Genomic DNA, 26,777 nt, shown 5'->3' with positions numbered 1-26,777 from the left:
ACAATCAAATGTAATGAGATCTTTGATGAAGTTCTTGTTCTGGTTATTTTGCCCATTAATTTTGCAGTGATCGTCAGGGAGTGTAATTGATGTAGCTTGACGGTGCGGCCTTAATCAGGTTTAATGGAGGAAGCAAGGGTATTGTTTTAGTGAGATGGGGTGGTGTGGGGGCCACGGTTCACAAACACTCCAATCATGTTTCATAGCGCTCTGCTTAGTGTAAGGATGCCAATTGTGCTTAATACAGAAACTGTTCACCTAGACCGATACAGCATACACTGAGAAAAAAACAGTATACTAACCAAATTGGCAACATAAAAAATTAACCAAATGTGTGTCTTGACTTTCCAGCGGAAAGAGGACCAGATCCAAGTTATTGGTAATCTAAAGAACATCTCCATGGCATCCAGCAAGCTGCTGCTGGCAGCCAAGTCCCTCTCAGTGGACCCTGGAGCAGCCAACGCCAAGAACCTCCTGGCTGTAGCAGCAAGGTAAGACCATTCACAAAGGACCGGCACAACTGAGAACATCTCTCTGCAACCAAAATAGAAAATTACAGTATTTTCTGCCTTAGACAGTCAGTTCAACACACATAACATGTTTGAATATGTATAGTAACTGTGACCCCCTTATATGTATAGTAGAGTATAATATGGTGAACTTGTGATGCTATGAAATATCTTTCACTGCCATGGCTGTTCTCTTTCTGTGGTCATGCTGCTAAAGCAGAAAGCGAAAAAGAGAGAGAAAAAGGAGGAAGACAGAATGGAGAAGAGTGTAGAATCCCCCCTGGTGGAGGTTGGCAGGCAGCTTGCTCCACTGGGGTTCAGGCCTGACTGACTTCCCTCTGTCTAATTAGAGAGATGGAAGCAACGGCTAGGGCTTGTCTCTGCTCACCGAGGCTGAACACAAGCCCAACACGGCCTCAACGTGTCTGTGCTGTGTGTTCAATTGTTTCTGGGAGTGAAGTTCTGAAAAACGTGTGCGTAATGAACTGTGTGTGTATGTGTGTCTGTGTACATGCAGAGGGGAAATGTTGGATGTTTAAAGCCTGTGCATCTGCCCTTGTGTATTCAGAGCAGTGACGGAGAGCATTAACCAGCTGATCACGCTGTGTACCCAGCAAGCACCCGGGCAGAATGAGTGTGACAACGCTCTGAGGGAACTTGAGGTAGTTTTCATCTGTACCAACTGAACTTTGTATAACCCTACAGGCTTGTTGATGTTCTTGTTTACTACAGGCAACAGAAAATATTGTTTTTCATTATTCCAAACTCATATAGTTCATTGCGAAAACAATGCTTTATCATGACATGATCATGAGCGTTCATTAACAGCTCATTTAGATGCAGTGTTCAGGGCTCAGTGTTCAGTATTGACAGAAAGTATGCCCAGCAGTCCTCTGTCTCCATGGAAAATAATGACCTATTCTTCTACTTCCTCTGAGTCACTCAGCCCACAGTCTTCACGTGGACTGACATTTATTACCTTTCCTCTGCTGTGCCTTGTTGTGGAGAGAGCAGCCTGTTCATATATTGACAAGCACAATCCACATTCTGAACTCCCACAACCGATTGTGTAACAAGAGTAGTTATTAATGTGTAGTCACTTAAATGTCTAACTTATAAACAACACGAGTTTCCACATTTTAAAAACAAAAAGTTTTCTGTAACTTACCAGTTGCTGGTTGTGAGGAGAGGGAGGTTTCGTCAGTAATGTGTACTTCTTGATGGCATTCATGTCCCTCCCTGTCTCCTTCTGGGACTAGGCTGTCAGGGGGCTGCTGGACAACCCCAATGAACCAGTCAGTGAGCTATCCTACTTTGACTGCATTGAGAGTGTCATGGAAAACTCCAAGGTACTATACAGCCCCCTTTAAGGATCTCATGCACAATACATTTTAATGTCACAAATACAATGTGTAATACACAACCAAAGGTCTAAATCTCTCCCTGGTTTCCTACTTGTGCAGGTCCTAGGAGAATCCATGGCAGGGATTTCCCAGCACTGTAAGACTGGCGACGTGCTGTCATTCGGCCAGTGTGTGGGTGTGGCGTCCAAGGCTCTGTGTGGGCTGACAGAGGCTGCTGGACAGGTAAGATCTCAGCCTGGAACCGTGACTCACTGGACATCCTTCTCTCTCTGCACAGTCCTGGCTGACACCCAACCAGTGCCCCTCCAACTGTCCTTCACAGTTCATTTTTTATCTACAGCCATGGCCAAAAGTATTGGCAGTGACATTAAAGTTGGCTGCTTCATGTTGTGCTTATGATGTTGATTCACACTGTTTCTAGATTATTGTGCAGAAGGATCAGATGGATTTTAAATAAAAAGCTTAATTGACAACAACAAAAAAGATTTCAACACACATTTCACAGATTTTTGGGTCCTGGTACAAAATGACCAGCTAACATAATTGAACTAATCATATCAGCCCATGGGAAAGTGTGAAGGATTTCACTTTTCCGGTGAAATCACTATCATTCTGATTGATTGGATTATAAAAGAGCAGACTGATAAAATGACTTATATTTAATGTTTTCGCCAATACAATCTTTTAGAACTCATGAAATGCTTATCATTGTTTTCCAGTATACCATAGAAAGATGTAAAAAAAATATAGTCTACAAATACGGAAGCAAAAACCACACAAAATGTAATTAATGTCACTGACAATACTTTTGGCCATGGCTGCAATGCTCACCAGGGGAGAAACAAAACAAAAACAATGGGTTCTCCTCTCTCCTGCCTTAGGCATCCTACATGGTGGGTGTGTCTGATCCAAATAGCCAGTCGGGTCATGAGGGGCTGGTGGACCCTATCCAGTTTGCGCGTGCCAACCAGGCAATCCAGATGGCCTGTCAGAACCTTGTGGACCCAGCCAGTAGTCCCTCACAGGTGAGAAAGCCCATCTGTGACTGCTGACGGACTACAGGGCCTTTCCCTGGCATATGGAGACTGTTACTCTGTGACTGATAACACATTTGTGACTCAAATCAAATGGCCCGATAAGTTTTAGCATCAGCCGACTATGGAACATAGTTAGATATGCTCACTCAGAGGAATGTCTCCTTGTAACGCTGTCTCTTTCTCTCGTTTGGTTGTTTGTTAGGTTCTCTCTGCTGCCACAATTGTAGCAAAGCATACCTCAGCCCTCTGCAATGCATGCCGCCTGGCCTCGTCCAAAACATCCAACCCTGTGGCCAGAAGGCAGTTTGTCCAGTCAGCTAAAGAGGTTGCCAACACCACGGCCAACCTCGTCAAAACTATCAAAGTGAGTTTTCTGGCAATGGAATTTCTATCCTGTTTGCCCTTAGCAAGAATATATTTGCAGCAGGGGCTCCTTTTACTGTTTCTATTGAAAATAGTATTTGTTGTGCAGCTGATATGTGGTTCTGTTGTAGCAGTATTGTGGCCTCAAGGACTTGTCCTGATGTTTTATTGCAGGCCTTAGATGGGGATTTTTCAGAGGAGAACAGAAACAGGTGTCGTGTTGCCACCAGTCCTCTCCTGGGGGCTGTAGACAATCTTTCCACGTTTGCCTCCAACCCCGAGTTTGCCAGTATTCCTGCCCAGATTAGCAATGAGGTAAGCATGTTTGCATTTTCTGAAATTCTCTTGCATTGGGATGAGATTGGGAGTCAATTTTAGAATTGTATAGATTCGTAAATTCAGCTTTTCTTGTCATTCTGTCAAAATATTTTTATGCAATAGAAAATTTTTGCACATTTGGAATAGGCATTGAGATCATACAATGATTACCGTATTTTCCGGACTTTAAGTCTTACTTGTTTTTCATAGTTTGGCTGGTCCTGCGAATAGTCAGGTGTGATTTATATATAAAAATATATGTAATTTGCTATTTTAATTCATACTGACTGACATGAACCAACGAGTTCAACAGATTGAGCTTTGTGGAATGATATCAGGATCTTGGTGAAGTAGTTTACCGGTGACTCGCTAGCTTGTTATGCTAATTTTGGCATTATCAGTATGGAGCTAAATCAGGGCCAAATGTTTTGTTAGTTCGAAGAAAAAAATCTTTAGTCGAAAAACTAAAGCTTGACGTTGAAAATGTACGTTTTGGTCGAAAACTTACAAAATAAAACCTTGTACTAAAAGAAAAAATAAGTGTACCAATTGTTTTTCCAAGTTGACTAAAATGTCATTAACATTTTGGATATTTTTTTTTATTAGTTATTAATTTTCATTTTTCACTTTCATATTTTCACATAGTTTAACATTTTATGTTTTCAGATTTGAAACTTTTTTTTTGAGTTTCAGTTTTATTTTAAATTTTTTCAGGTTTCTTTTTTTCAGTTTCAAACTTTTGGGCCCCGATTTTGCGTAGGGGGCGTGGCTTCAACTCAGAGGCGGGAATTATGAGTGAAAGCCTAACAGAGGCAGAAGACTCGGCAGCCGGCATTGCATCCGCTCCGCCAACACAGTCTCATACTTCTGCGTATTCCACGGGTTTACACATCTATTTTGTCGTCTACTGCTTTCAATCCTCCTGAAAAAGGGATGGTATAGAGTGGGTTCTGTTGTAGGAATTGGTCTGCACTGAAATCGTTCTTTCTTTTAGTCAGGAAACGACTCCAGATGGAATTGATTTTACTTCCTACAAAAAAAGACTCCTTACACAGCTCTAAAAGCTTTATGACTCTAATCTGTTGGAGGGCAGTGTTTAACTGCGCTCTCTCTCAGCACAGCTGCTCTAATCTTGAGCTTGTTAATCTAATTGTTGAGGGAAGCTTTGGCTATGATCAGAAAGACTGAAGGTGTTTCTTTGCACGACCACATAAAGCTGGATCTTTAATCCCATCCCTGAGTGCGTGGCTTGTAGGACACCTTTGATCTCCTTGAAGTCAACAGGGAAGGAGAGTTGCGACACCTGTGTAGTGTGTTTGCGCTTCAGGCACAGACATGTACTGTTCCCCATCCTCGCCCCCTTGTTCTCACTTGCTCTCCTCCCTTCCTCTCTCCTCCCATCCCTCGTTCCCCAGGGCTCTGCATCCCAGGAGCCAATTGTGCGCTCGGCCCGTGCGATGCTGGACAGCTCTGCCCTCCTCCTGGAGACGGCCCGATCACTCATCATCAACCCCAAAGACCCCCCCACCTGGTCGGTCCTGGCCGGCCACTCCCGCACAGTGTCAGACTCAATCAAGAGCCTCATCACCTCCATTAGGTGTGCACCACCCCCATCCACGCCTTATACGTAATTATAAACAGGTCTACACCCGATGTTCTGTGGAGTGCAGGGGCTCAAAATGGATCTTCAGCAGAGTAATAAATGATTGTGGTAGTGGATTACATTTCCAACTCCCATTTAGCAGCTGAGGGAGTTCTGTAGGGAAGGAATGAAGATGAGGAGGCAGAAGAGCTCAGAGGCTACGCTAGGCTGCCTCTGCTTGGAATGACGGCAGACACAGAGGTAGTCTAGTGACATGAACAGAAGTCCATTCCCTCCTCATTATCACTCTACCGTCAAAACTGCACGCAGACACACACACACACGCCTCAAATCCATCATGTTCTGTATCTGGCATTCCTCTCTAGCCTCCTGCAAATGTGGTATGGATTTCAGATTTCGAATGTCCTGTAAATAAGATAAACTTTTTGTTTCATAATACTTCAAAACGTTGCTATAATTCATAGGAAAACTATCTTAGACATCCAGCCAGGTACTGTCTTTCATGGACAAAATGTAATAAAACATACAATTACTACTCATCATCATCAATCTTGTTTGGCAGGGACAAGGCGCCAGGGCAAAAGCAGTGTGACTACTCCATCGACAACATCAACAAGTGCATCCGGGACATTGAACAGGCCTCACTAGCAGCTGTGGGTCAGAGCCTTCCCTGTAGAGATGACATCTCCTCTGAGGTACAGTCGGTTCTAATGCTCAAAGCCCTGTCATTGCTTCTGGGATACGAGGTTTCCATTGAGAGCCTTGTTCCATTTCTTTTGTTGCTGTTATTGCCGTTTCCACCAGGCTCTGCAGGAACAGCTGACATCCTCCGTGCAGGAGATTGGCCATCTCATCGATCCCATCGCCACGGCAGCCAGAGGGGAAGCCGCCCAGCTGGGACACAAGGTATTAGTCTGTCTGTTTCCTCTCGCCGCCTCTGCGGGCCTCATCCACTACCAGTTTTCTCCGAAGCAGTCGACCTATTATCCCAGCGTCTCACACCAGGGCCTCTTCCTCTCGCAGGTGACCCAGCTGGCCAGCTACTTTGAACCTCTCATCGTGGCGTCGGTTGGTCTGGCGTCCAGGCTTCTCGACCACCAGCAACAAATGACCATCCTGGACCAGACCAAGACCCTGTCAGAGTCTGCCCTGCAGATGCTCTATGCTGCCAAGGAGGGAGGGGGTAACCCGAAGGTACACCACTCAAACACAACGAGCGTTGGGTAGTTGTTATGGCCTGTTGACGTGGAATGTTCTAGCATTCAATGCTCTATTTCTCTCATAAATAGACCATTTAACTCATTAACTCGCCTATACAGTTAACTTACCTATGTCAGGGGGAGTGGAAGGAATCACATGCAGAGGATGTAAAAAATAACAGTTCTTTAATCAAGTCTCCAAGAGAACAAAAACAAGGATTCCAAACTGGTAAACATATCACAAAATATTGAAAGCTCTAAGTTATCTTAAAAAAACAAGTGCAAATAAACGAAATGCTCTGGGATATTCCAGATAATAATCCAGACATTAGGAGTCTGACACCAACCTGGCAGTCACTGGAGTTCTACAAAACAATCTGACAAAGAGGAACAAACAAGGTTTAAATGGAGATTATAACTGTAATGAGGTCATGAGCAGCCACAATAACACTCCGTCCCCCTCCCCATACAAAGGGGGAAGGAGGCTGATTAGCCTAGAGCCATGACAACCTATAAAGGCCTATTTTATATAAGATGTCGTTGAATGTGTTCTTCAAAGGCATCCCCCAAATAAAATCGATTATTTATGATGATGATGATGATGATGATGATGAGGAGAGTGTTTCCATGTCATGTTCAATGCTGATCTGGGTATGTGTGTCTGTATACTTAGGCGGCCCACACCCATGATGCTATTGCTGAAGCTGCTCAGCTGATGAGGGAGGCAGTGGATGACATCATGGTGACCTTGAATGAAGCGGCCAGCGAGGGTGGCATGGTGGGGGGTATGGTGGAGTCCATTGCTGAGGCCATGGGCAGGGTGAGCTGTGTGTATGTGTGCATGCGTGTGTGTGTGTGGATTGTGGCCTATTGCTAGTTGTCCAAGAGAAGTGTCCCTCCAGCTGAGACTCATTAGTCAGATATGATCGATGAGAAGTGATAGGCCCAATACACCAGTGATGTCAGCTGTCACTCTGCCTCCTCCAATGATCTGTCTTTGTCTGGGGCGGAACCTCTTATAATAAAGAAGTTAAAGTTAAAGTATTTTATTGTCAGATGCATAGATCAACACAAGGTCAGCCTGGGCACTGGAATTATGCTAATTTCACATTTGATTAATGTAATCTATCACTTTTATTAAAACAAAGAAACAATGTTTTATGTGTTGGTTTAGGGTTTGTGAAAAGCTTCAAAAGCTTTGATTTCAGAGTTTTAAGGTAATTAGAGTCTTCAATGAAACTTTGATTGGCAAGCAAGCTGAGCTGGAATTATGAGAACACAGCATCCATTCCTACAGTTCCAACAGTAGATAAAGTCCTATTCATCAGCATGATCCAGGGCACGGCTTCACCACTTTAATACTATGGAGTGTCATTCAGAAAATGTGGAATATGTGGAAGAAGTAATACATTTTGAATTTTGTGTATATTACATCTAATTGTTTGATGTCATAGCAATCAGAGCAAATTAATTGGCTTTGTCCTGCTCCAGAATCAAGAAATCCAGAATGCTTATGTATTGTTGATGGAATGCTGATTAAAATAAGCTATTTGGCCTTGACAGCTTGGAGAAGGAACTCCCCCAGAGCCAGATGGAACCTTTGTAGACTACCAGACCACCATGGTGAAATTCTCCAAGGCCATTGCCATTACCGCACAGGAGATGGTGAGCACACAACACACCTCAATCGCTCCACCTCAAACTCACCTCAGTGTGATTACTGGTCTTTATTGTAATTCCTAATACATTACATTACATATCCATAGGCTTGTTCTGTGACCTTGCAGTATCTGTGTTTGTGCCCTGCTCCAGATGACTAAGTCTGTGACGTGTCCAGAAGAGCTTGGTGGACTGGCCTCCCAAGTGACGGTTGACTACGGCCAGCTAGCCCATCAAGGACACCTGGCGGCCGCTATGGCTGAGCCAGAGGAGGTGAGAGGTCGACCCCCCTCAGTCGACATCATGGATTCTTTGTTTGTGAGATCTACAGATATACATTACCTCAGGGTCCCACCTCACTCAAGTCCGAAATGTTGGCAACTAAATTGATTTGCATTTGTTTGTGAAGTAAACACATAGATTTGCTAAACACATAGATAGGGGGAGTCAGATGGCTGAGCGGTGAGGGAGTCGGGCTAGAAATCAGAAGGTTGCCGGATCGATTCCCTGCCAAATGACGCTGTGTCCTTGGGCAAGGCACTTCACCCTACTTGCCTCGGGGGGAATGTCCCTGTACTTAATGTAAGTCGCTCTGGATAAGAGCGTCTGCTAAATGACTAAATGTAAATGTAAATTTGCAGATACACACAACCTGGGGTGGGGTCCTTTGATAGGATATTTCCTGACGGTGAGAAATTCAGCAGGGAGGCTTTTGCGCCTCTCCATCCTCCCTCCCTCCACACCCGTGTAGTCTGCCCTCAAAGCTCCCCTAAGAGGACACAGGGATGTATGGAAACACAGCCTGATAACCATTGCACACTCTTATCAATACCCTTTACATAACTGGCTGCTGGAAATTCTGGCTACCATGGCAACATCGTACCCCCACAAGCTTAAAAGCCTGTAGTGATGCTCATAATGAAGTACCACCCACCCATGAATCTGTGTGTCAGGAAATTAAAGGTGTAGTGCCATCGGTCGCTCTCCTCAAGCTTCTGAAAGCCAGCATTTTGTCCCTCTGGTTGCTATGAGGCAGACAGTCTACTATGTGGCATGTGGATGGAGAAGATAGATGTTAGCAGTACGGAGCTGTGCGGAGGTGGATTGGCCAGCTACTTGACTGTCTGTCGGACTCCACAACTCATTGACTGGCCGGCTGACTGTTTTTTCCAGGTGGGGTTCCAGATCAAGACTCGTGTGCAGGAGCTTGGCCACGGCTGTATCTACCTGGTGCAGAAGGCAGGGGCCCTGCAGGTCAGCCCCACAGACAGCTTCTCCAAGAGGGAGCTCATCGAGTGCGCCCGTGCCGTCACCGAGAAGGTAGGCCAGTCGACGAGAGACTGTTATAGCACTTGCTGCTCCCTGCTGAGTGTGTGTGTGTGTGTGGGCAGGACTCTTTACCCTCCCAACCTCCGCTCCCAGTCCTTTGTTGTTTGTGTATGTACAGATAGGAGGAACGTAGGAGTGTACATTGTTGAGGTGAAAGGGCAGCTGCTTAAAGTCAGTTCCCAGGGCAAAAGCTTATAATACAGAGTTCTTTAAGATGTACTTGTGAACTGCGTGTGGAAGCTGTAATCCCTGAGTCTAAGCGCTGGGGTTTAATAGGAGAACAGTGCACTAATGTGTCAAAACACATGTTTGGCTTGCTGCACTGTTGATGCTAACAGCTCATGTTACACAAGTAGCAGTAGTTACAGCCGAGAATACTTGTTACCACTAACAACTACATGAGTTCATATCGACACCAACACGTACTGTCAATGGACAGTAGCAAGCAGCAAGGACCAATCAGTCACGCGCCTCCTCCATGATCCTAGCAGTAGATACTGGAACTCTGTATTCACATTGATCTCATATTGCTCCTGCCTGATTGGGTTCAGGGCTTATATTAGGCTGGTATAATGTGTGTCTCACTGCATATGGAAGCTGAACCCTCCGCCTCATCTGAATACAGCTCCCGTGGCAGTTCATTTGTTAGCGAGGGCGGCAGACGTGCAGATCGGGAGCTTGCAGAGAGGCAGAGTCAGACTCTTGGGCTTCATGTACCGTATTTATGCCGAAGCAGTAGGCCCAGGGCTAATTCATTGTTACGCCCCTTTGTCTTTGTCTCTTAAATTTTCTCGTTCTCTTTATCTCTCTCACTCTTATCTCAGTCTCTTCGGCTATGTTACTCTGTTGATGTATGTTTCTCTATCAGTGGGTCTGTCTGTCTTTCTGTCTGTCTGCAGGTCTCTCTCAATTGCTCTCTCTATCTCTCCACTCTCTCCTGCTGCTTCACCTCCTGTCCTTTTAGCCTATTGCCTTCATACTCTTCCTGCCTGGCATATTAACGTTGAGCTCAGATTTAATGAGAGTTCATAAATCTGAACTCAAACAAACATGAGAACATCAGGCCAAGGACAATTAGAATGTGGTCTGTTTGCTCATTGTGTGTTATTGTTATGCAGGGTGTTGAGGCAGTGTGTGTGTGTGTGTTTCCATCTCCCACACAGGTGTCTATGGTGTTGTCAGCCCTGCAGGCTGGTAACAAGGGCACCCAGGCCTGCATCACTGCAGCCAGCGCCGTGTCCGGCATCATCGCAGACCTGGACACCACCATCATGTTCGCCTCAGCCGGAACACTCGACCCTGACAACGAGGAGTCCTTCGCTGACCACAGGTGAGGCACTCGAGGCAGGCCCCTGTCTCGAAAGTCCCACTGGTTCAGTTCCCTGCCCATCAACAGATGAGGCGTCTACTGCCCTCAATACATTGTCCAACTGAAGGTCAGGAGAGCTTACCTCGTCGACGCAACACTCAAGGCAGCTCCCAACTCTGGAGGTTAGCAGAGCAGGGCAGTATGTAGAATGCATGCGTGTGTGTCTGAGGGAGAGTGTGTGGTGTGTCCACAGGGAGAGCATCCTGAAGACAGCCAAGGCTCTGGTGGAGGACACCAAGCTGCTGGTGGCAGGGGCAGCCTCCAGTCAGGAAAGACTGGCTCAGGCCGCCCAGTCCTCTGCGAAGACCATCACCCAGCTCACTGATGTGGTCAAACTGGGGGCCACCAGCATGGGCTCCGATGACCCTGAGACCCAGGTAAGGACACCCAGATGGGCTCAGTCCTGGATGGAACACTGGAAGGCTATTCACATTGTAGCAACCCAGGGGACTTGAAGGCCCGATTCACAATGAAATAGGACTCAAGAGACATTTGGCTCTGGGGATCTCAGGGTAAGGTTAGTGGGACAAACTTTAAATCAGGATTTTTCCCGTCCGGGGTCTGTTGGCCTTCATGGGGTGTGGTCCTGTGGGGGTTAAAAGCAGAGTGAGAGGTCAGTCTTTTCCAGCCAGTCTCTTTGCTGAACAACACTCCTCCAGGGTTGTCTCTCTGGTCCTTTGCTTTTCCATTTGGCCCTGGGCTGGCTCCCTCCCTTGATCACCTGATGTGCTGCAGGTGTGACCAGGGCCATGTGCCAAGTGACTGCAGCACAGGCAGATAGACTCCTTCTATCACCTCCCCTAATCTAAGCCTATGGACCCGCCCTCTGTTCCGGATTTGCTGGTCTGTTTCCCCTGGTTTGCTACAACATATATGTGTATGTCTCCAAATCAGGGGAGGTTCTAATCTAGACCATTTGAACTGGGAAGGGACAGCTGGGACCAGTTGTACTGTTAGAGGGACCACTTACATTAAACATTGTTGTCGTATAGTTCTTCACTGCATTGCAAGCATTAACAGGCAAAATACCATGTTTCAAATTATTCAAAATGTTACGGTGTGTGGTGGGTTAAGACCCAAACGTAGGAGAGGTAGCCAGGTAGAACATCAAAACAAGGGTTTATTCTTGATAATAGGGAAACAAGGGTACAGTAACAACGGTAAGGTCAAGACAAAGACTGGACACAAAACAGGAACCTAAATACAAAGAACCAAACAAGACACATGTGGACACGATAAGACAAACAAGAACTGAAAGCACTCAACAAAACACAGGTGAACCCCTCCCCCGAACCGGCCCTGCTCCAAATGGAAACATAAGATACAGCTTCGCCTGGGACTTTATACTTTACTTATGTATCTGTCATGTATTACAGTTAGCTTTTATTTGTGGTTGCATCCTTTGACACACACACACTACAGACTTGTCTCCCCTCTATGGGCCTCTCTCTCTCTTCCCCACTTCCTCAGTAGTGTGATACCTCCGGGTGAGAGTGATAGGTCTTCCTGTGTTAAATCCAGTCCTCCGGTGGCTCTGGTAAACTCCTGCGCTGGCCATTGTGTTGTATCATTTTGGACACATTCCCACACCACCCCTCTCCCTCCTCTATCTCTCCCCTATCTCCCTCCCCCTATCCCTCTCCCCTGTCTCTGTCCCCAGGTGGTTCTGATAAATGCGGTCAGGGATGTGGCCAAGGCTTTAGCTGAGCTCATTGGCGCCACCAAGTGTGCTTCAGGCAAGCCGGCAGATGATCCATCCATGTACCAGCTGAAGAGCGCTGCCAAGGTAAGGTTTATGGAGCCAGCATAAAGGGCTGGGCCCGCACAGATACGTCTCAGAGATACGCAGGGGCATTCTATTCTGTCACAGCTTCCCAGCTGGGAGTGTTGCAGTACCACAATCTCTACAGCCCAGAGTAGTGTTCCGTCTCTAACAGGAAATGACACTTCTTATCGCTGTGTTTGAGTTTGGCACTCTTTCTGCCTCTCTATGTGCCAATGTCCCAGTCATTGAGATTGGTATCAGAGTTTGTGTGTGTTTGTGCGTGCGTGCGCATGCGTGCATGTGCGCTTGACTGGACAGGCTCCTTATCTGTCAGACGCTCGGGTCAGCAGCTGACTCTGGTGTTTTCCAAGGCACAGCTAAACCTGTCCTTTCTACTGCCACTCACTGTCCACGTCCCTATACATTGTCACACTGTGTACAGTTCATCTATAAATACTGGAGCCCAGTCATGGCAGGATACCTCACAGGTCCCCCTGCCCTAACCCTCGATGTGAGCGCTGATCGAAGCCCTTTCTGGCTGGGCTCTACTCCCACCATCACATGCACTCCAGAATGAGAGCTTCAAAGGCTTTTTTCGGTTCAGCTACCTCCCTCTTTTCACTGAACATGCATTACTCTTCTGTTACACTGCATAAGGCTTCTTTCACTCACTCCTTCAGTGGAGGTAGGACCACCCATGGAACCTGCATATGTTGACAGATTATTCTCATTCCTCCAGACATATGGTGACCTCCTCTTGGGACACACTTTCAAACCCCTGGTGATCACCTTGCTGAAATATGCTCAGCTCTGCTTGACACAATCTGCCCCCTGATCCAGAGCTGGGTATGGCAGGTGCTAAGCATTAGAACTATGACGACTTACTACCATGTTATACATTGTTGGTAAAACTACAGCAGTTGCACTAGGCGGTCTAGCCCATCCTGGTTTATGCTTGTCGGGGTAGATAGCACCATCTTCTGGCCTGTTTTCTCTCTCTGTTTGTCCTTAACACTTCACTCACTTTCTATAAATATTACATAAATCTCTCCCTCTCTCCCCTCCCTCTCTTCCTCCGTGTGTGTGACAGGTCATGGTGACCAATGTGACGTCGCTGCTGAAGACAGTGAAGGCGGTAGAGGATGAAGCCACTCGCGGGACCAGGGCGCTGGAGGCCACCATCGAGTGTATCAAGCAGGAGTTGACGGTAAGATCCCCAGATGGGCTCAACTGTTCCATCCCTTGTGAGTCGCTGGAGAGGGCGCACAGGGCTTCATAGCTGGTCGCAGCCGGCTCTAATGCTTAACCGTTCTTAACCGTTTGGACGATTTTGGACACTGGTTTGGGTTCAACCCTCATCGCTCTCTCCTGCTCATCCCAAACAATCCATGCTGTAATTTTCACTGTCTTATTACATTACATTTACATTTAGTCATTTAGCAGACGCTCTTATCCAGAGGGACTTACAGTAAGTACAGGGACATTCTCCCCGAGGCAAGTAGGGTGAAGTGCCTTGCCCAAGGACACAACGTCATGTGCACCGACCGGGAATCGAACTGGCAACCTTCAGATTACTAGCCCAACTCCCTCACCGCTCAGCCACCTGACTCCGTCCTGACTCTGACTGTCTTATCATGGGGCTGTGGTGCAAAAAATGTGGTGGGGGTTGGGGGAAGGGGAGGTGGTCAGTAAAGCAGAGGAGAAGTTTTCATCAGCTTGTTTTCCTTGTGATTTACTGCTAATCCTTATCAGAGTCCCTCCAGGACCACAGCAGGCTTTGCACAGGCATAGGAACACACCAGAGCAAACACAGCACACTTAACTCCCCATTACAGGGGCATCAATAACACTGGGAAACGTGTCAACCTCGCTTGTTCATTCTCACAATGGCTATGTACCCCCCCCCCCCCCCCCCCCCCCCCCCCCGCTCCCTCCATTTGGTTGTATGCTGTTTAGTAACGGTTCAGCAATGGCACAGCCCTGATATCTGTCTGAACGGTCTCACCAAGTCCCCTCCCTTCCCTTCATCATTCTCTTCCCTCCTCCCTCTTTCCTTTTTTCCTTTCCCCCTTCCCTCCCTTCCTCCCTCCACCCCCCCTCCACCCCTCTCCCGCCCCCCCCCCCCCCCACACACACACACACACACATTCACAGATGTTCCATTCCAAGGACGTCCCTGACAAGTCCACCACGCCCGAGGAGTTCATCCGCATGACAAAGGGCATCACCACAGCAACGGCCAAGGCGGTTGCGGCAGGAAACTCTGCCCAGCAGGAAGACGTTATCGCCACCGCCAACCTGAGCCGCAAAGCCATCTCCGACATGCTGACCACCTGCAAGGTGCTAATCCTGCCAGAGCGGCAAAGCCGGGGCCACAGCACCAGGACAGGGCAGGACAATAGACTGTAGGGCAGCAGGGTGTTACTGGTGCTGGGGCAGAGTAGCTCACTAACGCTGGAATATTGTGGAGCCTTAGTTACAAAGTAATCTATTACATCACTGACAGTTGATGTATGAGAAGGATAAAAAGTTGATCGATTTTATTTTTGTACTTATACTGCTGTGATATTTACTGATATTGCATTTGTCAGATGGCTCCCTAAGGTGTTGTGAAGGATTGAAAGGCACCAGGCAGAAAATGCTCCTTGGGGCTGAACTTGCCTCCGGTGTTTAACAGAGTTTTTTTGTGTGGTCTGTTCTCCCCAGCAAGCAACCAGTCACCCAGAGGTGAGTGAGGAGGTGAGGAGCAAGGCTCTGCGCTATGGGTCAGAGTGCACTGCAGGTTACCTAGCCCTGCTGGAGGAGGTGCTGCAGGTGAGATAATACACGCAATGATAGTGTTGAATCCAGGGATAGACACGTAGTTTGGAGCCTTGCTGAAGGTGAGTGTCTGTGTGTGTCTCCAGGTGCTCTTGAAGCCCACTGTGGAGCAGAAGCAGCAGCTGGCAATACACTCCAAGCGTGTAGCAGGGTGTGTGACAGAGCTGATCCAGACTGCTGAGGCCATGAAGGGTAAGGTCGCTTCACATACAAGGACCTTGCACAGACACCCCCCCCCCCCCAACCCCCCCAGACACACAGACCTTCATGCAGAGCAGCACATTGTATAGAACACTTCACCAGACAATTCATTTCCAAACTTCTTTTTAAGCGCACGCTCATAGCTAGAATAATTTGGGGATGCTGATTTATAGTATGTTATGGACTAATCTGCTTTTGAATGGGTAATACCTGTAAGTGAATGTGCCACAGAAAACTTTGTCCAGGACAAAACACTGTTCATGAGAGTCACTTCTATATATTGATAATGTACTGTAGAGTTATTTTCAGTGTAAATTGGCCAAATGACCATAGTGAAGGTTCCCACATATGCCCGGAATGTTGCCTGAAGGAGTTTTGGACAGCAGTAATATAGCATTTGGGTGCAAATTGAATTTCAGAGTGTAGTCAGAGACCCATTGGGGCTATCCAGTTCACCTCTCTAATGCCTCTTGTTTTTCTCTTTCTTTTTTTTTTCTCTCTGGCCTCAGATGGGGGTAAGTGGGAGATGATTGTGTGTTTTGTTTTTGGAGATCACCTTTCATAGGCTCGGGGGGGGGGGGGGGGGGGGGGGGGGGGGGGGGGGGGGGGTTGAGAAGTGTGTGGGGATGGGAGGGGTGTTGGGAGGGGACGGTGGGGCCCTGGCAGATATCCCCAGGGTTTAACATAATCCACCAAAAACATCGTTCCATCTGCTTCTCCAAGCTGTTTCCCAAAAGCCCCCCTTTATGACCAATTTAAAACCTATAAAGAGTGACAATGATCCATCAAAAGTGCACTTCTTGTTTTCTTTCATTTAACCTTACTTAAGTTTGAGGCGTTACAATCTCTACACAGGCAATTTGCCATGTGGATAACTAGCGCAGTAGCGCTGGTGTCCTAATGATCTTGTGGTGTCAGCTGTGATTTTGACATTGTATTCCATACTATGTTGGCTGCTACAATACTGCAATATGTAACAACTACAATCGGTATGTGCTGTAATATCCGTTCTGTTATAAGGGTCAGGGGAAAGGATGTAACTGAAGCCTGGTGTGTGCGGGTGTCGTTGCGACTAGTTGAGTGATGTCTCTTCCTGGGTGTGTTCTAGGATCAGACTGGGTGGACACCGAGGACCCCACCGTGATCGCTGAAACCGAGCTACTGGGAGCTGCTGCCTCCATCGAGGCTGCAGCCAAGAAACTGGAGCAGCTGAAGCCCAGAGCCAAGCCCAAGGTAGGAGTGTTCCTCTCAGCCCTCCCTCCTTCCTTCCTTCCTTGGCCTCACTAATCAGATCTGAGCCTGGAGGACCCACCCAGCGACAGATCAAGGAGACAGGATGTCAATACTGTGTGCTACAGAGGAAGAGCTGCTCTTAGCTTTAGTGACGAGTTGAAAAGAAGAGGGGGGAACACTGAAACTGTACCAGTCATACGGTCAACAGAGAGAGAGACTCAGGGAGAGTACCTAATGATTTTTTGAGTGTTTTCTCAATGTATGGTCATTGGAAAATGTAATCAAGGGAGTAATCTGGTTTGGTTTTTTTAGAGATCATTTTTGAGGCATGTTGCCAGGAGACAATTACATAGCATAGCTTATGTTGGAGTGTGTTCAAATTTGTGATGATCTGTCTGCACCCCTAGTTGAGGCAGAGGTCATTCGTTTTGTTGAACCTATTTCCTTCATTTTATTTCATTATTCCTTTGTTTTTAGACTGAAGTGAAACAGCTTTTTTTAAAGCATTTAATGTGGTATATGAATACTGATAAAATACCAGGAGGTCAAATGGGTGCGTGGAATTTCTTACTGAAGTATGTGCAATACCAACTATCTTCCTGTTGTGGTCGTCCCAGTTATGATCCACTGGTTGTAATACTGCTCAGACGTAGTCCCTCTCCCCAGCTTCAACAAGAACTGAACATGGCTGGAAATCCCCCTTTCTTGATCCTCTGTTAGACATATTGAAGCAAGGCTCACCGCTTGTGAGTGGAATGAAGATGTAGCTTTGCTTCTTTACGCCCCCTAGTGATCTGATGGAATGGTGCATCCTGTATGTCTTCAGTTTGTCTCTCCTACCTCAAGACTTTCCTTGTTTGACACGTAATAGGCAGGATGATTTCCTAGCAACATGTACAGTTGGACTGTAGCATGATTAAACTAGAAATTAAAAAGTATCTAGTTTAATTGCAGTTCATCATTTGTAAAGCCATGTCCAGTGGGTCTTCTAGATGTTTCTGTCAATGATCAGATTCTGAATGCCTATATAATCAAACTCCTCGTTCTACCTCTCCTCCCGCTTCCATCCTTCCGTGTCTCTTAGTTCCCCTGTGAGTACCCCTAACCCCATAGACATAGAGGAGCCTCTCCCCTTCCCAGCATGCATCACTCTCCTCCTTCCCCCATCTTCTTGAGACGTTGTAGACCTGGAACCCTTCTCTGCAGGCCTCTGTCTGATATGTTTGATATATTAGGTTGTTATTCAGTCCAACTATATATCAAACATATTCCTACAGTGTCCCGCCCTGTCTCCAGCCACGTGTGCCTTGTATGTTGGTGGTGGTGTGGCATGATCTGATCCGTTGTCACTGACTGCTATATGTGGTTGACTGAGACGAGGGGTGACGTTGAACCCGATTTAGTTTGACTCTTACAGTAATAGGTTGTCATCTGTATGTTGCAAAGGCTGGATGTAGGGATGCACGATTATGGCCAAAATGATCATCACGATTATTTTGATCAATATTGAGATCACGATTAATTATCACAATTATTTGTTGATTTTAACCAAAACAAATGTTATTGTCACATAGGCTAATTATAACTGCTTTTATATCCATATTGTGCTACATTCCTGCTAAAGTACAAATATGTGCATCAAAATAAAATAGGTCATATTCACCAAAATTAAGTGCATCTCCTTAAAGAGTAAATCAAAATAAATAAATAAACATAAAAGAAAATGTAGCAAAACTTCAACAGGGCACTATTTTACATTGTGTAAGTGTGGTGGCCTGCGGAAACCCGTCGGATGTCGCAGCCGCTCATTGTTGGCTATAAGCCATAAAAGATCGAAAATAGTTTTCTGTAAAAATTGAGATTTTTCATGTTTTGTATAGTTAACGCCCTGAACTTCATTGTAATGTACAAAAAGTATATGATTACTTATGAAAAACAGTTAATTTCAACGGTTTTTGGTAGTGCTGTCAAACGATAAAAATATTTAATCGCAATTAATCGCATTAATGTCATAGTTAACTCGCAATTAATCACACATTTTTATCTATTTCAAATGTCCCTTGAATTATTTTTGTTACATTATTTTTTTCTCATTTTAATGCTCTTATCAACATGGAAAAGTGGATCGGCTTGCTTAGTGCAAATGTAATTTTTTACTGAAAACAACATTGCAATCGCCTGGCTTTGACGAGGGGGCGGAGAATTCGCATCAGCTGTGTGCTTGGCCATCAAGTGGTATTTCAGACTGGACGTGCTGCGATGATAGCTCAGTTCACGACGACAAAACACACAGATCACGTTGGTCTTGTCAATGGAACCATTTGGCAACTTTTCATTTCATAAACTTTCCATTCAGAATCGTATTGGCATCCATTTAGGCGTCTCGCGCTCGCCATCCACTCAAACAATAACAAGTGTGTGCGGAATCCCTGTTGTTTTGTTTCCGGTCTAGCTAGATCCGGTGTTGTCTTGTAGTTTTTCTAACGTTGCTAGTTGTTGCAACCGTAGACATAATAAAGAGTAGACGCCGCATAGATCGCTACTGCTTACTGGCGCTGTTGAGCCTTGGGGCCGCCATCTTGGAAAGGTCAACCGCTCCACTCAGTGTAATCTGTTTGGCTGGGGCAATGAGTACGGTGGCCCTGAAGTGCAAATGACACCCCCTAAATGAGTACATCCCCCAAATGAAAATACTCCCCCCCAATACGAGTCAACTCCCCCCAAATCGGATGACTTGTTCACCTCCCCCCAAAAATGAAAATACTCCCCCCCAATACGAGTCAACTCCCCCCAAATCGGATGACTTGTTCACCTCCCCCCAATACAAAAACGCGCTCCCCCCCCCCAATACGAGTCAACTCCCCCCAAATCGGATGACTTGTTCACCTCCCCCCAATACAAAAACGCGCTCCCCCAAATGGAAAACGACATTACATTAACTCAAAAACACATTACATTAACTCTGAACGGAAAGGGTAGGTACTACACTTTAGCGCTGATTTGGATGCAGTAGGCTAACTGACAAGAAATAAGAAATTGATCAACAGAAGTACAAAATGCAATAGCCTGACAGAGTTACGTGCACCAGGACATTTATTTGGGTATCGAAGCATGTAGCATAGGCCATGTATGCAAAAGCATAAATTGCAGTGTTAAACGTAAACATCGATAGCCAAACAACGTAACTCTGTCATTATCATGAAATTAATCGTTTTGATTTGAAGGAAAGAGGAAACATTAATGTTTACAATTCAGAGTCATTACACTACTCTTTATTTTAATCAGGGTCATTCCTATGAAATAATCTTAGATCTGCTAACGTTTCACAATATAAGTAGCCTAGCCTATGCGCACGCTAAAAACGCAGTTGAAGGAATCAGGACTTTTCAGAAGAAAAAACTAATAGTCCACTACAGAAGAATGAAATGCCACAATGACAGAGTAACGTGGACCAGGATAGTTGTTTGGCTATCAATTTTTACATTTAAATCGAAATACTTTTGCCTAAGAAGCCTACTATTTGCTACATTCTTTGATAGCCAAACAAATGTTCTGGTGCACGTAACTCTGCCAGGCTATAGCATTTTGTACTTCTGTCGATCAATTTCTTATTTCTTGTTAGTTAGCCTACTGCATCCAATCAGCGCTAAAGTGTAGTACCTACCCTTTCCGTTCAGAGTTAATGTAATGTGTTTTTGAGTTAATGTAATGTCGTTTTCCATTTGGGGGAGCGCGTTTTTGTATTGGGGGGAGGTGAACAAGTCATCCGATTTGGGGGGAGTTGACTCGTATTGGGGGGGGGAGCGCGTTTTTGTATTGGGGGGAGGTGAACAAGTCATCCGATTTGGGGGGAGTTGACTCGTATTGGGGGGGAGTATTTTCATTTTTGGGGGGAGGTGAACAAGTCATCCGATTTGGGGGGAGTTGACTCGTATTGGGGGGGAGTATTTTCATTTGGGGGATGTATTCATATTAGGGGGTGTCATTTGCACTTCAGGGCCACCGTAAATGAGCCGTCAGCGCATTTAATTAATCATACCGAACTGAATACCGAACTGATTTTCACGCTGTTTGCTTTGCTGCAAAGGTCATACATGTAGCTAAGATACAGGACATGGTTATTATTTTTGATACACACCGGCTACATCTATGAACTACTTGTTCTGAGCAGGTGTCAGTGAACAGGCTGTAAAACTGTTGGTTAAGAGACTCGTGAAAAACTGATGCTAATTATCTGGGATTTCAAGTTGTCATTGTTTGTGTCAATTAAGTTGTGAATTTGTTGTAACATTAAAACAGGAGATCATGACTGTGCTCAAAGTGATGCTCGAGCTCCAGCGGTTTGCTTTGTAGGAAACAAATCTTTCGGAAGAAAGGATATGCTTTTTTTCCATTGGTTGTTGCATTAAATCTTACCCAGATACAATGGTGCTATTTTCCTATTGGCTATTGTAGAGACCTTTTCTTTTTTTTGATTAGCTGATAAGTGGCAGGCTCGACTAAGAACTCCAGGGGAGACGCGCTTGACTGCCGGTTCCATAGTGAGAGTGGCGCGGCCAGAGGAATTTTGGTTGGGTGCTGCGGCATATTAAATATATTATAAATATTTTTTTTCTGCGTGAGAAATACAATGTGTGGTGGGAGGGCGTGACAAAAGACCGAAATGAGTGACTGTCACTCTCAATGGGTGACACTTGAGAGCCCTGTGTCTATGGTTGCAACCATAGAGGGTTGCAACACCCATGTTAAAAAAGCTACAAAGTTTGCTAGGCCAAAAAGGACGTTAATCTTGCAATAAAATTAAAAACGCCTTTAAAATGGGTTTGCGTTAATGCCGTTAATAATGCGTTTATCTGACAGCACTAGTTTTTGGACATGTTAGCTAGCAAGATTTTCAAGCCATGTCAAATCGAATTATGAAACGGTGTGGAATCTTTGAATGCAGTTTTCTCCCTTATCACTTTTTGACACAGGTCAACTTTAAAATTATGTAACTTCAATTGTGACAAAGATATCTGAGTGATTTAAACAAAGATATCTGAGTGATTTAAACAGATTTGTATTCAGGAGTGTGTAGTTTCCAAATGTTATAAGTATAATACCCAGAAAGTCAAAATGTTACCATGTGAAGGGTTTTCACAGGCCACCACACATATTTTAGGAAGCAAATTAAACAAAAACGTTGATACTATGAACGGAATGACGCATTTTTTATATCGCTCAATCACGCAAATTTGATCGTGGGAGCCAAAATCGCAGTCGTGATTACAATTCGATTAATTGTGCAGCCCTAGCTGGATGGGTCAGCAGGTTTTTTTTGCTCAAACGTCGCCACTTTTTGTGATGATATTTGGAAGATTCCAACATCATTATTCCTGTAATTTACATGATTCTCCATGATGGTAGTTTGATCTTTGTGTGTATGGTTTCTCCTTCAAGGAAGCGGATGAGACTCTGGACTTTGAGGAACAGATCTTGGAGGCTGCCAAGTCCATCGCCGCTGCCACCAGTGCCCTAGTCAAGTCTGCCTCGGCAGCACAGAGGGAGCTGGTTGCACAAGGCAAGGTCAGTCCAAGTCCTCACACTGTTGCATAATGATGACATCACATAAACAGCTGCACTGTGTCTGGGTGCAGTTCCACTGTAGGGCATCTCTGCTTGTTTCTTGTATAGGTGGGCTCCAATCTGGCCAATGCTGTGGATGATGGCCAGTGGTCCCAGGGTCTTATATCTGCGGTGAGTTACCCTCACTTTTTCATTTGACAGAAAATGCGAGTGCCGGCTCCCAAGTTGGCACGGAGAGGTGTCTTGTACATTTACATGTATTCATTTAGCAGTCACTTTTATCCAAGGTCAGGGGCAAAAATCTAATATCAACTTTGGGGTGCACAATTACTTAGACATTTTGTCATGAGCAGTTCCTGGGGGGAAACATCAAAGTTGTGCTGTAACACACAGACTACGTTAAACTTAAAAATGCTTTTTATGTGTGTGTATAATCAGCACAAGTTCCTTAATTACATATTATTAATATTGAAATTACTTTATGTTTACAGTGATGTATTGGGGTGGACAATCATAATTTTCCCAGGATTAGGGGGGACGTGTCAACCCCATCCCCCCCGGGATTTCAGCCCATGTCCAAAGCGACGTACAAAATAGTGCCTTGAGTAAATGCAGCAGATAATCAAGTATTCCCTCCTACAGGCCAGGATGGTGGCTGCAGCCACCAGTAATCTGTGTGAGGCGGCTAACGCCTCCGTTCAGGGCCACGCCAGCGAGGAGAAGCTCATTTGCTCTGCAAAGCAGGTGGCAGCCTCCACCGCTCAGCTCCTGGTGGCCTGTAAAGTGAAGGCTGACCAGGACTCGGAGGCCATGAGGAGGCTTCAGGTGACGACCCTGCTTGACATCAACCCCCACACCAGCCCCGGGGCCTCACTCCTGCCCTATATTCAGTCATGGTATTAATATAGAGGTCTCTCTCCCTCCATCTCTCTCTCTCCCTGCTGGGAAGGCTGCTGGAAACGCAGTAAAGCGGGCATCAGACAATCTGGTTAAGGCAGCGCAGAAGGCAGCTTTCGATAAGTCTGAGGATGACAGTGTGGTGGTCAAGACCAAGTTTGTGGGTGGCATTGCTCAGGTAACATCTCTTTTTTCTAAATGACCTGTCAATGAACATAATTGTCATGGTCTGTAGTGGACCATAAAGAGCCTTAAAAAATGCCTTGCTTTTGTACGCAAACCTTTTCTATTCTAGTCTCTGCATGATTCCAAATTGGTGGTAGGCCCTAGATAAATAGCACTTCAGATGTGTTTCTCAGCTGAGGTTAACCAGGCATCCACAGTGGTCCCAAACATCAAACCCTTCGAAGATGTTTTCACATTCTTCAGTCCCAGCAAAGTACTTATCCACATCCTTTTCATGCACAGTCAAATGTAATGTAATTACAGTGGATGAATGTCTACTTACTCAAAGCTTGAGGCACTTCTATGCTCCTCAGGATTCTTTGTTTTAATCTGGAGAAACTGACTCCAGTCCCCCTATGGGTGTGCGAGTATGTGTCTACTTTGTACTTGTCGGCATCTGTCAAATTACAAAAGCTTTTCACTAAAGAGTAAATAACTATTCACTGCATACTTACATTGAATACATTCAATTTGTCACCACATACAGTTACAGTTGAGGAAATGATAGAGTATATTTTTATAAGCACATTCCTGGTAGCAAAAATAATATTTCCCTCTCCCTTCCCCTCCTCACCCTTTTCCTCCCCTCCTCTCTTCATTCCTCCCCTCCTCTCCCATTCCCTCCTCTGCTTTCTTCCCCTCCGTCCCTTCCCCACTCCTCCTCTCCTTTCTGCCCTACATCTCCTTTCCCTTCTTCTCCCCTCCCTACTTCCCCTCCCCCCTTCTCCTCAGATCATTGCCGCTCAGGAGGAGATGTTAAGGAAGGAGAGAGAGCTAGAGGAGGCCCGGAAGAAGCTGGCTCAAATCAGACAGCAGCAGTACAAGTTCCTGCCCACCGAACTCAGGGAGGACGAGAGCTGATTGTTTGAACAGGCAAGAAGTTTACCTTTGACTGGAACTATCAGAGATAGAGGCAGACGTATGTCATTGGCTGCTTCTCTCACATGTAGACAGGATTTAAACAGCACTCCATGTCAGCTTAATGAGAAGGTATAGTGCCTGTGTTCAAAAGTGTGTGTGTGTGTGTGTGTTTGTGTGTGTGTGTGTGTGTGTGTGTGTGTGTGTGTGTGTGTGTGTACTTGTCTCAGAATGGCATTGATGTTTTACTGTAACTGTAAAAGTTCCAGCTGGTTCTAGATGTCTATGCAGGACATTCTGTGAATATGAAGTCTAAACAGTGTCTTGTACAGATCCTATACTTACAGGATTCATGCAGTTCGCTGTTCTCATGAACATTTTGTTTATCTATACAGTAACTATATAAAAATATATGTAATGTTTAATGAGCATTACTGGACCCAATAATTGCTAAAGTTCTGAATGCATCAAATGTTCATATAAAGATATCTGAATGTCTTGAAAGCTGTTTTAATTGTGCAAACGTTTACTCTCAAACTGACATAGAAATCCATATTGTAGGTAAGTACCTCAAAAATACATAAAAAGTGCTTATTGAATTATGGAAGTTTTTTTCAATGCATCATTTTATCATTGGCTTGCATGCATCATTATAGCTATACATATCAATAAAGCTACTAACCAATAGATTAGTAGAGTATGCAGAGGCACTTGTGTTATGTTAGAATTAGTATGAGCATCGGGTTAGTTAAAGTGATGTTTTAAGAGTTTTGCTCAACACCAAACCAGTGCCGGGAATGGTTCTAATCTGAGTGAATGGTAAAGCTACAGTAGTAGCTCATGAGGTGACGTCAGTCAAAGTATATTTTAGAGTAATAGTTCTTAAAGTAATAATTAGCCCGCATGTGAAAAGATTTAACACTGCCTTCCATTTGATGGACTTTCAGCTGATGTCCTTATCTAAACCATTCATGTGTCAGGAGTAGTCAGGTGAAAAGTGATTCTCTTAAATCTGGGGGTCTTACTGCAGGCCCATCTCTTTGCTTGTCAGCCTGGTATTCCAGTAGGCCTCCCTCCCTCAAACACTTTCCAGGCTGCACGAGGAAGCTTTGTTTACATTCTTTGATGTGTTTGTTCTTCCTTGTCTTTGTGTTTCAATTGCAGTCTAATTGACAATGTCCAGATATTGTTAGGGAGGTCCTCCATACGTGAGTAGCACCTCAAGTCTTCATGGTGGTGTTTCATTGACAAGGAATACTCCTTCCTCTTAATTTTTATGATGACGATAGCAATACGTGAACATTAAGTCGATAAATCAGACTTCAAAATAATATGCGGAGCCCTACCCCAATAGAAGTCTGTTGAATGCACTGATTGCTGGTACCCTTATGCACTGAGGAGCACAGGTAATGCCTTCCACGTTCATCCATTTAGGAACACTAAAGAATTTGCTTCTAGCTGTCAGTAAGAGAACGGTTTGTTATTATATTGGTATCATAGGTAAGGTACCAGCTGTATCTCTCTTAGTGTGTCTACTCCAACACCTCCACCCTCCGTCTCTGGTCTGTATTGTGTATTAGTGCCTTACTTGAGTCTGCTGTGAGAACAGCATAAGGCTGTGTCTGAGCCTTGTCATTCTGGATCAGAACATGTTGCCAGTCTAATTCATCACCTAGTCCAATGCCATGTACTGCCTTGGCTGGTAGTCCATCTGCCTGCCACCCATTACCATATGCTGGTATATGAAGGGCATCCATGGATACATTTAGGTTTAGACTGTCGAGGAAGATTTAACACACACTACACTGCATACCATGAGCATGTGGCAGGTTGCTATTGAAGCAAAAAAATATTAGACTTGTGCTGCCTTGAAATTCATTTGACGAGTCATTCAAAAAAACTAGGATGGAAAAGCTTCCTTGTTTCATTGTTAAACCACTATAAATGATGTTTTTATCAATAAATGTAAGAACTATCCTGAGATTCATATCGTCTAAGCAATTTGTTGAAGTATTAACTGGAAAAGGAAAATTACTAGCTCTGTTATTCAAATAAGTGTTGTGCTTTCTTTCTTTAACACATTTGTTTCATTATGATTTGAAGCTGTATGTATATTTATCTGGTCACAAAGGTATTTTTTGTATTCACCAAAAATAAAAGTTTGAAACAAGCATTGTCGTTTGTTTGTTGTGTGCAGTACATATGCCTAAATTAACAGAATATAATATTACTAGATCCAAGAATAAGGAGTCACATTCTTTCCACTAGATGTCCCTGTAATACTGTTCAGTGTGGAGATAAGGGCGTTTAAAGAAAAATGTTGCAGTGGAAGGCAGTCATTTCAAAGTGAGTCAGACCAAATATGGCATTATTTCCCTGCTTCTCAGAACAGACCTTGTACTATGCACTGATTAGGTGTTTGAAAGCAGACATACTTTATGCCATAGTTTAAACTGACATATA

The 26,777-nt window shown here is 45.0% G+C and overlaps 1 protein-coding gene across 2 annotated transcripts in view; it reads left to right on the top strand.

Annotated features, from left to right (window-relative positions):
* tln2b (talin 2b) overlaps positions 1 to 26,485 on the top strand; it is an 87,222-nt gene extending 60,737 nt beyond the window's left edge. Inside the window, exons 30-58 of one of the 2 annotated variants that reach the window (XM_047034124.1) lie at positions 352 to 491; positions 1,078 to 1,171; positions 1,769 to 1,858; positions 1,973 to 2,095; positions 2,755 to 2,898; positions 3,113 to 3,274; positions 3,448 to 3,588; positions 5,007 to 5,188; positions 5,757 to 5,889; positions 5,999 to 6,100; positions 6,218 to 6,388; positions 7,067 to 7,213; positions 7,957 to 8,058; positions 8,206 to 8,325; positions 9,226 to 9,372; positions 10,545 to 10,711; positions 10,944 to 11,127; positions 12,411 to 12,536; positions 13,606 to 13,722; positions 14,670 to 14,855; positions 15,222 to 15,329; positions 15,422 to 15,527; positions 16,046 to 16,051; positions 16,645 to 16,769; positions 22,209 to 22,334; positions 22,443 to 22,505; positions 22,977 to 23,159; positions 23,284 to 23,409; positions 24,189 to 26,485. In XM_047034124.1, coding sequence (XP_046890080.1) covers positions 352 to 491; positions 1,078 to 1,171; positions 1,769 to 1,858; positions 1,973 to 2,095; positions 2,755 to 2,898; positions 3,113 to 3,274; positions 3,448 to 3,588; positions 5,007 to 5,188; positions 5,757 to 5,889; positions 5,999 to 6,100; positions 6,218 to 6,388; positions 7,067 to 7,213; positions 7,957 to 8,058; positions 8,206 to 8,325; positions 9,226 to 9,372; positions 10,545 to 10,711; positions 10,944 to 11,127; positions 12,411 to 12,536; positions 13,606 to 13,722; positions 14,670 to 14,855; positions 15,222 to 15,329; positions 15,422 to 15,527; positions 16,046 to 16,051; positions 16,645 to 16,769; positions 22,209 to 22,334; positions 22,443 to 22,505; positions 22,977 to 23,159; positions 23,284 to 23,409; positions 24,189 to 24,317 — 3,750 coding nt within the window. In that variant the 3' untranslated portion in view covers positions 24,318 to 26,485. The remainder of the gene's footprint in view (positions 1 to 351; positions 492 to 1,077; positions 1,172 to 1,768; positions 1,859 to 1,972; positions 2,096 to 2,754; positions 2,899 to 3,112; positions 3,275 to 3,447; positions 3,589 to 5,006; positions 5,189 to 5,756; positions 5,890 to 5,998; positions 6,101 to 6,217; positions 6,389 to 7,066; positions 7,214 to 7,956; positions 8,059 to 8,205; positions 8,326 to 9,225; positions 9,373 to 10,544; positions 10,712 to 10,943; positions 11,128 to 12,410; positions 12,537 to 13,605; positions 13,723 to 14,669; positions 14,856 to 15,221; positions 15,330 to 15,421; positions 15,528 to 16,045; positions 16,052 to 16,644; positions 16,770 to 22,208; positions 22,335 to 22,442; positions 22,506 to 22,976; positions 23,160 to 23,283; positions 23,410 to 24,188) is intronic. The other variant, XM_047034125.1, reaches the window with a different exon arrangement.
* The last annotated feature ends 292 nt before the right edge of the window (positions 26,486 to 26,777 follow it).

This window comes from Hypomesus transpacificus, chromosome 14, assembly GCF_021917145.1.
Source record: "Hypomesus transpacificus isolate Combined female chromosome 14, fHypTra1, whole genome shotgun sequence".
Lineage (NCBI taxonomy): Eukaryota > Metazoa > Chordata > Actinopteri > Osmeriformes > Osmeridae > Hypomesus > Hypomesus transpacificus.
The sequence above is the reverse complement of the archived record's forward strand: the minus strand, read 5'-3'. Positions and strand labels throughout refer to the sequence as shown.